The sequence below is a fragment of the Chiloscyllium punctatum genome, chromosome 42, assembly GCF_047496795.1.
Source record: "Chiloscyllium punctatum isolate Juve2018m chromosome 42, sChiPun1.3, whole genome shotgun sequence".
Lineage (NCBI taxonomy): Eukaryota > Metazoa > Chordata > Chondrichthyes > Orectolobiformes > Hemiscylliidae > Chiloscyllium > Chiloscyllium punctatum.
The window spans coordinates 5,790,786-5,803,702 of NC_092780.1; the positions used below are offsets into that span (position 1 = coordinate 5,790,786).

At 38.7% G+C, this 12,917-nt stretch overlaps 1 protein-coding gene across 2 annotated transcripts in view; it reads right to left on the minus strand.

The window, feature by feature from the left end:
• The window catches only part of npepps (aminopeptidase puromycin sensitive), a 221,343-nt gene that overhangs the window by 87,066 nt on the left and 121,360 nt on the right, over nucleotides 1-12,917 (minus strand). For both annotated transcript variants that reach the window (XR_011955143.1, XM_072561298.1), the window contains exons 6-8: nucleotides 9,628-9,828; nucleotides 7,913-8,009; nucleotides 6,826-6,859 (exon numbers count right to left, since the gene is read on the minus strand). Coding sequence is in view for 1 of the 2 variants with exons in the window: in XM_072561298.1 (XP_072417399.1) it covers nucleotides 6,826-6,859; nucleotides 7,913-8,009; nucleotides 9,628-9,828 (332 nt within the window). In the remaining variant the exon portion in view is untranslated. The remainder of the gene's footprint in view (nucleotides 1-6,825; nucleotides 6,860-7,912; nucleotides 8,010-9,627; nucleotides 9,829-12,917) is intronic.

Here is a 12,917-nt window from a genome sequence, read left to right on the forward strand (position 1 = left end):
CATCCCATAAACATAAGACAGCACAGTGGCTCACAGCACCAGTGACCCAGATAAGTGGGCAGTTCTGGTGGGCTGCTCTGGGGCTTGGTGATGACTCGATGGGCTGAATGGCCTGCTTCCACACTGTACGGATTATATGATTCTATAAACACACTTGGCAAAGGCAAATTCAGTAAAATAGATAGTCTCATCACTAGCAGCTGGAAACAAACCCAAATTTTTATTTGTAATAGAGAGCAGAATAACAACTTCCACATCCAGCTTCAAGACTCCAGCAAGTGCTAAAAGCTAAAACTAAAATCCTGGTTCTGTGGGAGCTTGACTTTGAGCACTTGCAGTCCCTTTATATCACCTGTCTTGCATTTTCCCCAGATTTTGGATAATACTTGATTAATCTATTGTCTGGACATGCCGTGTGCTTTCAAATAATCACAGCTGGAATTTGTACTTCAGGCTTTAATAGGCTGAGCGCACCATTCCTATTGTGGGAGTACAGAAAACCATCAGTTGTATGCGGTGGAAAGTATTGGATCTGTTCAATAGAATTTTTGATGATTTGACCAAGTTTGAGAAGTGCAACATTTCGGACAGGATCCAATGGGAGTACAACCTAAGGATAACAACAGCGTTCAGGATCCTAATTTTGTGTGATCAGAGAACAGCTTCTCTTAGGCCTGCCATCCAGGCCTCAAGCTTCGCCTGCCAAGTACTTCTCAGTGGGATGCAGAATTTGGATTCACCCTTGATTATTCAGTTCTTGTTGCGATTGTGAATGAAGTTTGTCCCCTTATGGGTGAAGTGAAAGCCTTTTGATTTTGCAGTGTTGATGTTAAGTCTTGTACTTTGACAATAGTCATTTTATGTCTACTCAATGGTCCAGATTAATATTCTGTTCCATTCGTCACGGGAGTTGCCAAGGAGAATTATGTTACCCGCAAAGACCAAAGCAGAGCAGTTGATTCTTCTGCCTTCCCAGGAGCATGGAAGCTTCTTAGGTGGCCCTTTTTAGGGAGTACACCAAAACAGCCAATGCAATATTGAAAAGAGTGTTGGTAAGAGTGGGCTGTCGTGCTTTATTCCCTCCTCTATTTTTATTGGAATGACTTAGTTCTCCACTTTTCCACCATTGTGGTACTGTTCAAGTATAGATATTATCATTCTTTGCTGCTCTTTTATTGCCTTGAGACCCTCCTAGTCATTAATAGTTGGCGGCATGGTGGCTCAGTGGTTAGCACTGCTACCTTACAGTGCCAGGGACCTGGGTTCGATTCCAGCCTCAGGCATCTGTCTGTGGGAAGTTTTCACGTTCTCCCAGTGCAGAGTGTGGGCTTCCTCCTACAATTCAAAGATGTGCAGGTTAGGTGGATTGGCATTGGAAATGCAGGGTTATAAGGATTGGGTGTGGGCCTCAGTTGGATGCTCTGTGAACTCAGTGGGTTGAATGGCCTGCCTCCATGCTGTAGAAATTCTATGATAGGTCAGTGATGCTCTCCATTAGCTCAATGCCAATGGCCCTGATTTCGGGATCACCCTAGATGTCCATGAGTTCTTCAGCCTATGATGCTTCATGTCACATAATCCTGCCTGACATTTCATGCTAATCAAAGCCAATCTCATTTATAAACTTCAGTTCAAGCAAACTGTGCTGATTTGGTTAGGTGGCATTCTGCTGCTACATTTCACAGTGGCAGGCTGTTGAGTGATATTCTCCACCTTTATTCTAAATGGTCTATCTGTTGCCAGTCAGCAAAATAGGCCTACTGTCAGGAGATGGCAGCCACAAAGCATGCAGAACAACCAACTGATGATCACTATTCTCAAGCAGACATTCAACCACATTGTGATTCCTTGCATATAGGTCACATGTTTCAGATATTTCACAGCTTAATGTTTGGCAACCTTCTCTGATGTGCTCCCCTTTCCTCCATTGAATTTTTGTACTTGTTGTTGTAGGTTTGTATTTCCGTGTAGATTGCCTTTTTAGTGAATGGACAGCTGCTTAGGCTTTTCTATTACATGGTCACTGTCTACTGAGCTACCGACACATCTGGAATGACTCCTAGACTTGGAAAGTAAAGAGTCTTAGCGGGCCTCTGATCCACTTGAAAGAGGATCATTTACTAAGTCTGGCAGGTTCAGGGCTGTAATTTAGGTAGCATTAGCTTTTTTTTTTAAAAAACAGACCCAGTGCTATAGATGCAATCATAAGGAGGTTGTTTGTCCAGGATATTTCCCAGTGGACTTTTGTGGGTCATAAGGCCCTTCCACTCTCTTTCAGTTGATACCATCCTAAGACTAGGCATCCGATCAATGCGGATCTCCTACTTTTTATTTTGGAATGCTTCAGCCAACAATAGCCAACTATGTGCAGTATTGTTTTTAGGCCAACAGGGACACACAATTTGTCAGTGAAGCTGATAAAACCAATTAAACCTCTTCAGAAAGAAACTAGCCAGAGCTGGCTCTCTTACGGGATCCAATTAAGAGGTTCATAGTTACTCCTATCAGAAAAGTAAGTTCAGGGACTTTTGAACATTCACACTAAAGTCCCTCACTTCCTCGACAGCTCTCAATATTTTCTTGTTTATTGTATATTACTTTGACTTGCCCAAATGACCTAGTACTTCTCCAGGTTGAATTACATTTCACACTTTTCTGCCCATCTGACCAATTCATTGATATATTACTGCAGTCTATAACTAATTTTCTCATTATCAATCTTGCAGCTAACTGTGGTGTCATCTGCAAATTACCCAATCACGTCCTCTTTGTTCAAATTAGTAATATGTGCCACCAAAAGCTGGGGATCAAGCAGTGAGCTAGCCCAAAAAGGCAGCCTTCCAATTGCAAAATTATTTGTCAAGTAGTTTCTTGCCACTGAGTTAATTTTGTAAACAGCCTGCAACATTATGTTGAATCCCATGGGCTTCTTTTCAAAACCAGCATGCCATGTGGGATCTTGCTCAAGTTCATGTAGATCACATCAAGTGCATTATCTTCAATCATAATTACTTCCTCAAAAAATTTATATCATTAGTCAGCCATAATCTTCCCTTAACAAATCCATGACAATTATTTGTGATTCTGAATTGTTTCCAATTTGCCCACTACCGAGGATAGTCTATGGGTCTGAAATTTATACGGACTTTTCCCTTGCTCCCTTTTAAAACAAAACAAAGCCCAAAATTAGCAGTCCTCTAAACCACCAACATCAAACTTATATCAAGTGAGGATTGGAAAATGATAGTCATAATTTCTACATTTTTCTTCCTGGATTCTTTTAACAGCATGAAGTACATTTAAACTAGCCCTAGCAATTTATCCACTTTCAAGAATGTTAATGCCATTATAATTCCACACCCCCTGTGTTTATCATGTGCAATACTTCATTCTCTGCCTCAACTACAGCTACATTTTTTAAAAAAACAATGAAGACAGGCTTAAAATATTCTGCAATTACACATAGATTAGATTCTTTTATTGGTGGTACTCTCCTTAATTACCCCGACACTGAATGTATTGCTAAATTGATATTTGGTGGATTTGAATCTGCCTTCCTGTTTTTGCTACCAAACTGGATAAGATCATACTTATTCATTTATACTTCATCTGCCATACATTTGTCCAACTTGTCTAAATCACACTGAAGCATCTTTGCATTGTTCCCACAGCTCCCCTTCCCATCCAGTTTAGCAAGGTCTCCGAATTCAGAATTAGCTTAACTCCCTCATATAAATCATTAACATTATTGTGGTCCCTGCAGTACCACTGGCTGCTACTAAACAAAAAGACTCATTTACTTCCTACAGTACTTCCAGTTTCCCAAATAGTTCTCTATCCATGCTAGTATACAATCTCCAATCCAATGTGCTTTCATTTTACATGCTGATTTCTTACATGGAACCTTATCAAAAGCCTCCTGAAAATCTAAGTAAAGCTACCTACTGGCTCCCCCTCATCAACTCTACTAGTTACAACTTCAAAAAATTCCATTTCTTTTTATAAATCTATATTGGACTCTGCCCAAACCTGCCACTGCTTTCGAAGTACCCTGCTAATAAACCTTTTAACAACGAACTGTGGCATTTCCCCCACTTCCAATGTCAAATTAACAGATCTATAATTCCCTGTTCTCGCTCTACCTCCTTTTTAAAATAGTGGCATTACGTTAGCAACCTCCAGTCAATAACAGCTGTTCCAGAGGTTACAGAATTCTGAAACATGGCCGTCAACGCATCTGCTATTTCTAAGGCGACTTTCTCTACTTGTAGGTTATCAGGCCCTGGGTATTTGGTTCTGCCATTTCTTTGATGCCCATTATAATTTCGCTTGTTTCTGAATGCAAGAGACCTTACTTTTCATCACACACACAAACTTGTGCAATCAGTTTATATGTTCCCAAAAACTTGCTCTCATACTCTTATTTTCCTCCTCTTAATCCTTTCATCCTCCTTTGCTGAAATCTAAACAGCTCCCTATCTTCAGGTCTGCTGCATTTTTTGGACAATATGTATGCCCCTTCCTTGATCAAACATTATTCTGAATTTCTCTCGTTAGCCATAGTCATGTGACTGCTTTCTTACTGTACTTTTTGACTTTATCGCTCAACCTTCTATCCGCCACTTGGCTTTTCGATTCTTAGTGTCAGGCATAAGCTTTCCTTTTTTCTTGCCTTATCTCATCATGTAAGCTTCTTGATATCCAGGGGGCTGTAGAGTGTCTGTACACCTTCTTCCTTTGTGTGAAGACTTTCACTTTATGAACTCCTGAATGTCCCCTTTAAATGCATGCAACTACTCTGACACTGATTTACCTTCAAGTAGCTGCTTACAGTTCACTTTTGCAAAATCATTCCTCAGCTTAGGCAAATTGTCCTTGCTCCAGTTTAGAACTCCAAGAGCTGTTCTATCATTGTGCTTTACTGTAATTTTGGTAAACTAGTAGAATTATGAACATGATCACCAAAATGTCCTCCCGCTGCTATTCCTTCCACCTGTCAAGAGTCCAGAACTGCATCTTAGCTTGTTGGACTTGCTATATACTAGAACAAAAAGTTCCTTTGTATGTACCTTAATAATTCTGAGCTCTTGATTCATTTAATTCTAAAACTGTTCCAATTAATATTGAGAGATAAATATTGGCTAGGAAGAAAATAGAGATGGGTCTTTCACATTCAATTGAGCAAGGGCTCCAACTTAACTTCTTGTCTGAAACATGACGGCTCCATCAGTACAGTACTCCTTCGACAGCAATAGCCTTGACCTTTGTGGTCAGGCCCTGGAGCAGGTTTTGAACTTGGAACTTTGTGACTCACGCGTGAGTGCTTCCAACTAGGCTATGACTAACTTAGCTTGATAACAATGATGATTAACTGGATTGTTCCTAATGGTTGAAAGGATGGTGAAGGAAAAGAACAATATTTGAGATAATAGAATAAATTAAAAGGGGAGTACAAAAAACTCAATAAAAAAGACAATTAAATAATTAAACTTTCAGTAACAAATCCTGGGAGTGGAGAATTTTTAGAAAATTTTTCGGGCAAATTAGTTACTTGAAAAATATGAAAGGGACAAGAAATGGGCAGAAGAGTGGATGTAGCCATGTGGAGAAAGACTGTGGTACAGACTAGCTCCGGTCTTTTAACACTCTGATTTGATTAAGGAGAAAAGGATGCTGATTAAATTTGAAAGGTGACAAATTAATGAAGCACATACTTTACAAGCCTCCCACTTCAATAAAATTAGTATAGTAAAAGCAGGTTAAACTATTTCAAGGACCCTTACAGACCGTGAGAAAATTGTACAGCACTTTTGGTTTTAATTTCTCTCTTATGGAATGTTTATATTTGAAGAGGACTAAATAAGTGTAGATAGTTACCCTTCTAAGCAATATAAATATAGAGGAACCTCAATTATCTGGCATTGAATTAACTGAATATCAGAATTTCTGGCAAGATCGCAAAGTCCTGATGCTTGGTTAAACTATGTTATCTGGCATTCGATTGTCCGAACGAAATACTCCCCGCCCATGTTCTTCGGATAATCAAGATTCCTCTGAAGTGACCTCTTGGATGGTTCAATGGAAGACCACCTTTGCCCATGGAATTGTGACCAGCAAAAATCATTACAAACAGGAGGCCAGAGGCAGAACCCCTTATAATATATAAAAAAAAACTTCCCTTGCATTTACGAGACTACATATAAATTTCTGACGGTTTATGAACTACGTATATAAAACAAAATTAGAATGGTTACTTCATGCAGACTGGCACACACTTTTCAGCTTCCTTCTGTTCATCTGGCACATAATCTGCAAAGTACGTGCCTTCATCTTTTACACAGAGGATAGGCTCAGCAATATAAAATAGGCTAGTCCATGCCTGGACAGACAAAACTTATTGAAGGAAAAAGAATACAGCATACACATTGTTCCACGATTCACCTTGTTTTGAAAAGGACAATTTTAAAAGATAGGTAGAGGGATTTTCAAAAGACTTTAAAAAAAGAACCCATACAATCACAGACGGCTGTAATGATCCCAGGGGCTACCTGTTCTCTCGTTATGGAAGCAAGATTCCAGTCCCAGTTTGCAGCTCTCTCTCTGTGAAGCCCGAGACGTTACTTAACATTGAGGCGAGCATTTCTGTAGTCCAACTGAAATTTTACTCTGCTAGAAATTAGACTCAAGATCTGTCTAATTTTTAGTTTTAACATAACTGCTGAAATTATTTCCCAGAGAACCAGCATTCACCATTACAAACCAACTGCTTTTTTAAGGTCCACATTGCATAGAGTTACATAAATATAAACACATTTCAGCAAATACCTGTATGTTACAAGGCCCCAGTTTTCCATGGCACCTGTGAACAAAAACAACACCATGAGGGATGGCAAATTTGCGGCAAAGGATGACAACATACGGCTCTCAAAGTAAGATAAGTAAGAGAGATGATGAGTAGAAGTCATCCTCTCCTTTGGCAATCATGAGGAATGTAGGTGTGAGAAGGGATGGAATTGTGCAGGTAGAGATTACAATTAATGGGCCATCAATTTTTGAACTCAACAAATTTTCAGTAGCCAATTATTGAGTGACACATTGGGAAGTCATCAAGCTGAACAGAGGAATGGCAATCGGAAAAAAAGACAATAGATGACAAGAATTAATTGCACAATTTTTCACAACGTTACTGTCAAAAATGGCACAATTTCTGAATAAATTATTTCATTAGGATGACGTAAAGAGGCATATTTTTGTTCAGAAAAAGTTACGGATTAAATAGTTGCATTTTTATCATGAATTTCAGAGTGTCTCAAATCACTACCTCTGCAAGAATTTTATTTATAAAGCTCCATGTGATATAATATCCCCAAGCAATTTAAATGAATATTGCAAAATAAATTATCACACCAAATCACGTTTGATCAAAGTGGGAGGTTGGAAGGAATATTTTAAAGGAAAACAAGATGGATAAAGTTAAAAATGACATGATACCAGGCTATAGTCCAACAGGTTTATTTGAAAGTACAAGCTTTTGGAGCACTTTGAAAGCTTGATCTTTCAAATAAACCTGTTGGACTATAACCTGGTGTCATGTCACAAGATGGAGTAAGGCAGAGAGGTGTAGAGAGGAAATTTCAGTGCTATCGTCTTAGCAGTTGACAGTATAGCTATTAGTGGTCAGGTGATTAAAATCATCAATGCTCAACAGTCCAGAATTAAACTAGTACATATAACTGAGGGTTGTGGCTAAAAGCAATTACAAAGTGAGGAGGGGAGAGGTAATGGAGGGATTCAAAAGCACAAGCAAGAATTTCAAAACCAAGGCATGGCATAAATAGGAGTAAACATAGGCTAGCAAGTACAAAATGACTAACATTAATTTGAAAAGCAGTGACATCCTTAATATACCAACCTGCTGCAAAATCTGCAATGGCTATCAGGTCAATTTTTGGAAGAGGATACGGAACATTAAAATATTCTTTATAAAAAGGTAGTGTCTTGGCAGCAACCTAGTGAAGAGAAAAGCAGAGCTTTTATTACTATTGAACATAAAACTGCATTTATCTGCTCATCTGTAAGTGTCTATTTCTGTTCCATACAAACAGGGAACAGAGTTGATTCCTTTAGGATTTCACTAAAGCATTAAAAAAATCTAGAATGTGAGATGCTTATGCTATAAAAAAATGGGTAATATATTCCAAAGTGGAATTTTTTGTTTTGTTTTTTAAAATGGGAATTATTCTCTAAATTGCAATGGACAGTGACATTCCTTCTTCCTGATGGGTCTGCAGGGAATCAGTTTCTTAATGTCCTAATTTCATTTAAAATGCATTTTTAAAAGTTACATTTAAACCTAACATGATTGCAAAATGCAAAAGACTGTACTAGTATCTATTTAGGAAGGTTATTTTCAGCCCAATATCTAGATATAATTTATTCCCCAGAGAGCCTTTTTTTTTACCTGGAAACCTGGCCCCTATGAGTCAGCAGTTACAGCAGGAGGATGAGCAATGTCACTGCTAATATGGAGAAAAACAGTAGGGTTACAAAGTTGATTTATACACAACACAGTAGCACATGATCCAAAATATTTCACCAAGGATTCTCATTGAAGGATTTGCATGTCTCCCTCCCATCACTCTCCACCAATTACCTTCCTGAAAATGCTGACTCTTTGCTGGGACACTGTTACCTGAACATCAGGCAATCATCCTACATTACTTCATCCAAATTACCAGTCATCATCAGAGTTCAAGCAGTGAGACTCTCCGCACACAAATCTGGTTCTCACCTGATGTTCCCACACAGAAGTTACAGGAAGGTTTCTGGATAGCAGTCACTGATGAGAACAGCAGATGACTTCAGCTTCCCTAACCCAAAGGTTGGAAACCAACTATAGAAATCCCAAGGTCTTCCTGTTGCGAATGGCACTGCTATTCACCAAAGAAAGTGTCCTACATATCATTTACTAAATTTATGACATGCAAAAACCTAATTCTTTTGACAATGCCCTTGGTTTAAGTTCTAAGCATCCTGGTATTAATTTCTTTTAATTGAAATATTAGATCTTTACAAGCTATGAGCTGTGTTTGTGATTTCTCACTGCCCCCACTAACTCCCCTCCCCTATTCTGTTCTCCAGATTCTTCCAATGGCATTTCCAACATAACTCCAAGACAAATCATCCCTAGTCCTCTGTCCTCATCATTACCACAAAGGCCACTAGGTTGGTCAAAAGGACTTGCATGTCAAGTTGTCTGCACTTTGATGAAACACAGAGTTTTGCTTTAAATCTCATGCAGCTAGGAATTCATTGCTTTAGAAATCTGTACGTCACCAATGTGTGCTCACTAGCATAGCATGCTGGAGTACATAGTGTCATGTAGTGCTGGATCACCATGTGGTGTTCAAACAGTAAAAGATTAATAAGTAAAGGTTAATGGCACAAGAGCACATTTTGAATTTACCCTTTAACTGTCTTCTTAAGAGATCAGATAACTTTAAAGTTTCATTCAGAGAACCGGAGTACAAATGATATCTTGGATTCAAGAAACGAGGGCAGTTCCTCCTCTCCCTCCGTTTCTTTTTAAGGATACACTATACAAAAGGACACAAAAACAACAACAACCTCGAGAGCAAATTTTCCTTGATCCGCTTTTCCAATGGGTGTGTAGACACGGACTAGAATGCCATCTGATGACCTGGTTTCCACAAAGTCATATTCACCAACCACAAATGCCACCAAGTACGTGGACATTATCGGCGATTTGGCAAACTTGACTTCAACCATGTCTTCGTCGTCAGGATATGGGTTACGCTCAGTCACGTTCTGTAACATTGAAGGCAGAACTCAGGTTAGAAATTGCAGAATGCATTAGCAACACGCTTCACCTGGAAATATCCAATTCTGTATTGTAACAACAATATGAAGAATTCTGTACTAAAATAAACTGGAAAGGTTAAATAAAAATCAAATTTAAAAAATCCCTGTATCACATGTATTAGCAGTGGTTGAAATAATCACTCAAAATTGTCACAAAAGGAAACAGCACTGAAGTAAATCTTATAAATCAGCACTCATTTTAATTGTTGTGTTTACCATTAAGTTAGAGCAGATGTAGCATTGTATTCCCTACCAGTCTTGTGATCAGTCAGAAGGATGTTATGAAACTTGAAAGGGTTCAGAAAAGATTTACAAGGATGTTGCCAGGGTTGGAGGATTTGAGTTATAGGGAGAGGTTAAATAGGCTAGGGCTGTTTTCCTTGGTGCGTCAGAGGCTGATGGGTGACCTTAGAGGTTTATAAAATCATGAGGGGCATGGATAGGATAAATAGCCAAGGTCTTTTCCCTGGAGTGAGTGAGTCCAGAACTGGAGGGCATAGGTTTAGGGTCAGAGGGGCAAGATATAAAAGAGACCTAAGAGGCAATGTTTTCATGCTGGAATGGGCTGCCAGAGGAAGTGGTGGAGGATGGTACAATTACAGCATTTAAAAGGCATCTGGCTGGATATATGAATAGGAAGGGTTTGGAGGGATATGGGCCTTGGTGCTGGCAGGTGGGACTAGATTGGGTTGGGATATCTGATTGGCATGGACGAGTTGGGCCAAAGGGTCTGGTTCTGTGCTGTATGTCTCTATGACTCTGACTCCTCTCTGAGGCAGAAAGTCAAGGTTTCAAGTTTCACTCTGCATCTTTGATTAAACAAATTAAGGCTCCATTTGCCATTCAGCTGGAAGTAAAAATTTCATGGCACTATCGGAAAAAGAGTAGTGCAGTACTCTTGGTGGCCTGCCTAAATATGATCCCACAACAAACATATTTAGAGCAAACTACCTCACAGTTGATTGAGTGACCCTTTGAGCATAAATTGGTTGTGTGCCAAATGACCTCAATTAGAACAGTGACTATAAGTAATAATTTTAAGTTATTAACATCCCTAGGACATCCTGAAACATTGACGCAGCACATTCATGTCAACCTCATGTTCCTTCTGTGAACATTTCACCCCCCCTCCACTTTGCAAGCTTCTTTTCTCTACCAGTCAAAAATATTAAAATGTCAAAACAAATTACACATCAATTTTTCTCTTTATCAGCTTTAAACATGACATCTCTTCAGATTGACAAGTTTTGAGACATGCATTTTCCAATGAAACAAGTCACTGATGAATGGAAAAAAGATCAGACTTAATAACATGCCAATACTGACAGAACAAACTCTTGGTCATAGAAAAACAAAAACCAACAAGCATGTGTCATGGTTCTTCAAGTAATCTCAATCAGAGCAATTTCATCCCATTTATCTGAATAAATAAACTTTCTTTACAATTACTTCAGTTACAGCCCACATTACAAGCCAAGAATTTTCTCAGTTGGAATGCACCAATGTTAACAACATTCCAACAATTCAATAAATGGTCATATAGTAACTCTTAGAAGTCTGTGCAACTTTGGAAGCTATCACAGTTATAACCTATTTTGTATTCAACCAATACACACGTGAGCAAATCTAATAGGACAGCAGGGAGGAATAGGGTCATTTTCTTCCCTAAACCATCCAAATTTCTCTGGTTTTCATCAAGCTAAATTCAGTGTAGCATCTGAGTTTTTTTTTCCACCAGATCGTTTAATCAGGAGTAAATGTTATTGGGAAAATCACAACTCGGAAGAATCTTAGACGTTAAAGGCTAGATAGGCCAATGGCATTTTTGCAACCAACAAAGAGCGAATGGGTTGAAAAATGCAAGAATCTTGTATGATATCTCACTGTCAATGGTTTAGCAGGAAACCTGCAGAAAATTACAATACTCTGGTTTCCAAGTTCCATTAGTTTTGCTTCAGCTGGAGGTGCCAGTCGTCTTCAACTGCAGTTGAGATATTTTTTCCGGTCAGCCCATCTATGATGACAGTACACCAAGAGTGAGAACTTCATATTAGTTTGCACAGCCTGGGTCACGTTCAGACTATCTTCACAGAAGTAAATAAAATTCTTTTTCTGTTTTGTCTTCTTTGCGGACCAACCTATTTCACCCAAGCTGTTCCACACCTACATACTGTATTTGGAGGGTTTTTTTGAACGCAGATTGGGGGAAAGAGGCTCATTCCAAAAAAAAGCAATTGTAGTAGTTTCACTAATGGTATGAATCTGCACGGTTAGCATTAAAAGAAACAGAAATTTTTCCAGAAGCCATTTCTTTTTTTTACCAAAAATCAAACCCAGATGGTCATGATTTTTGGACCGCTGCGCATATTAGAAGTTGTCGCAAGGATAAATAAAATGCAAGAATAAACTTACGATCAAGAATAAACAAAATATTACTCAGCTAGAGGTGAATTTTGACAAAAATCTGGGCACTTGGCTGTAAACAGGTAGGGCATTGCACTGATGTACAGTGGCTCAAAAATTGAGAATTTTTCTTGATTTCCCCAATTATAACTCACAGATCCAAGAGATCAACCATCTACGAAGGTTATTGCAAAAAACTTTGCAACTGGTAAAACAGTGGGAATTTGAGGTTTTGGATTAGTCTTCTTGTTTCTTCTCTTGAAAAAAGGCACACAGATTCCAAAAGCAAGGAAGTTCAAAATGAACAAGAACTGGTCAGAAAGAGATGCTGGAATTGTTATTTGTCGTAAGTAATATTTCAGATCTGCTAGATTATACACAATACTGCAACTAGTCTTCAGCAGCAGTTGTAAATAAAGGCTGAATTCTACAAAATTCAACACTTCTGTCAAACGCAACAGATACAGAAACATGAATGTTGGGACTGGTAGATTTACTAATATTACAGTCAAAACAGAATCAGTAAATGGTGTAAGTTTACGAAAACAAAATTGTGGCTGAAGTTTGCGTGATCTTTATTTAACATTTGGAATCTAATTTCAGGCAAACCTGGACAGACTAGTTTAGAACCA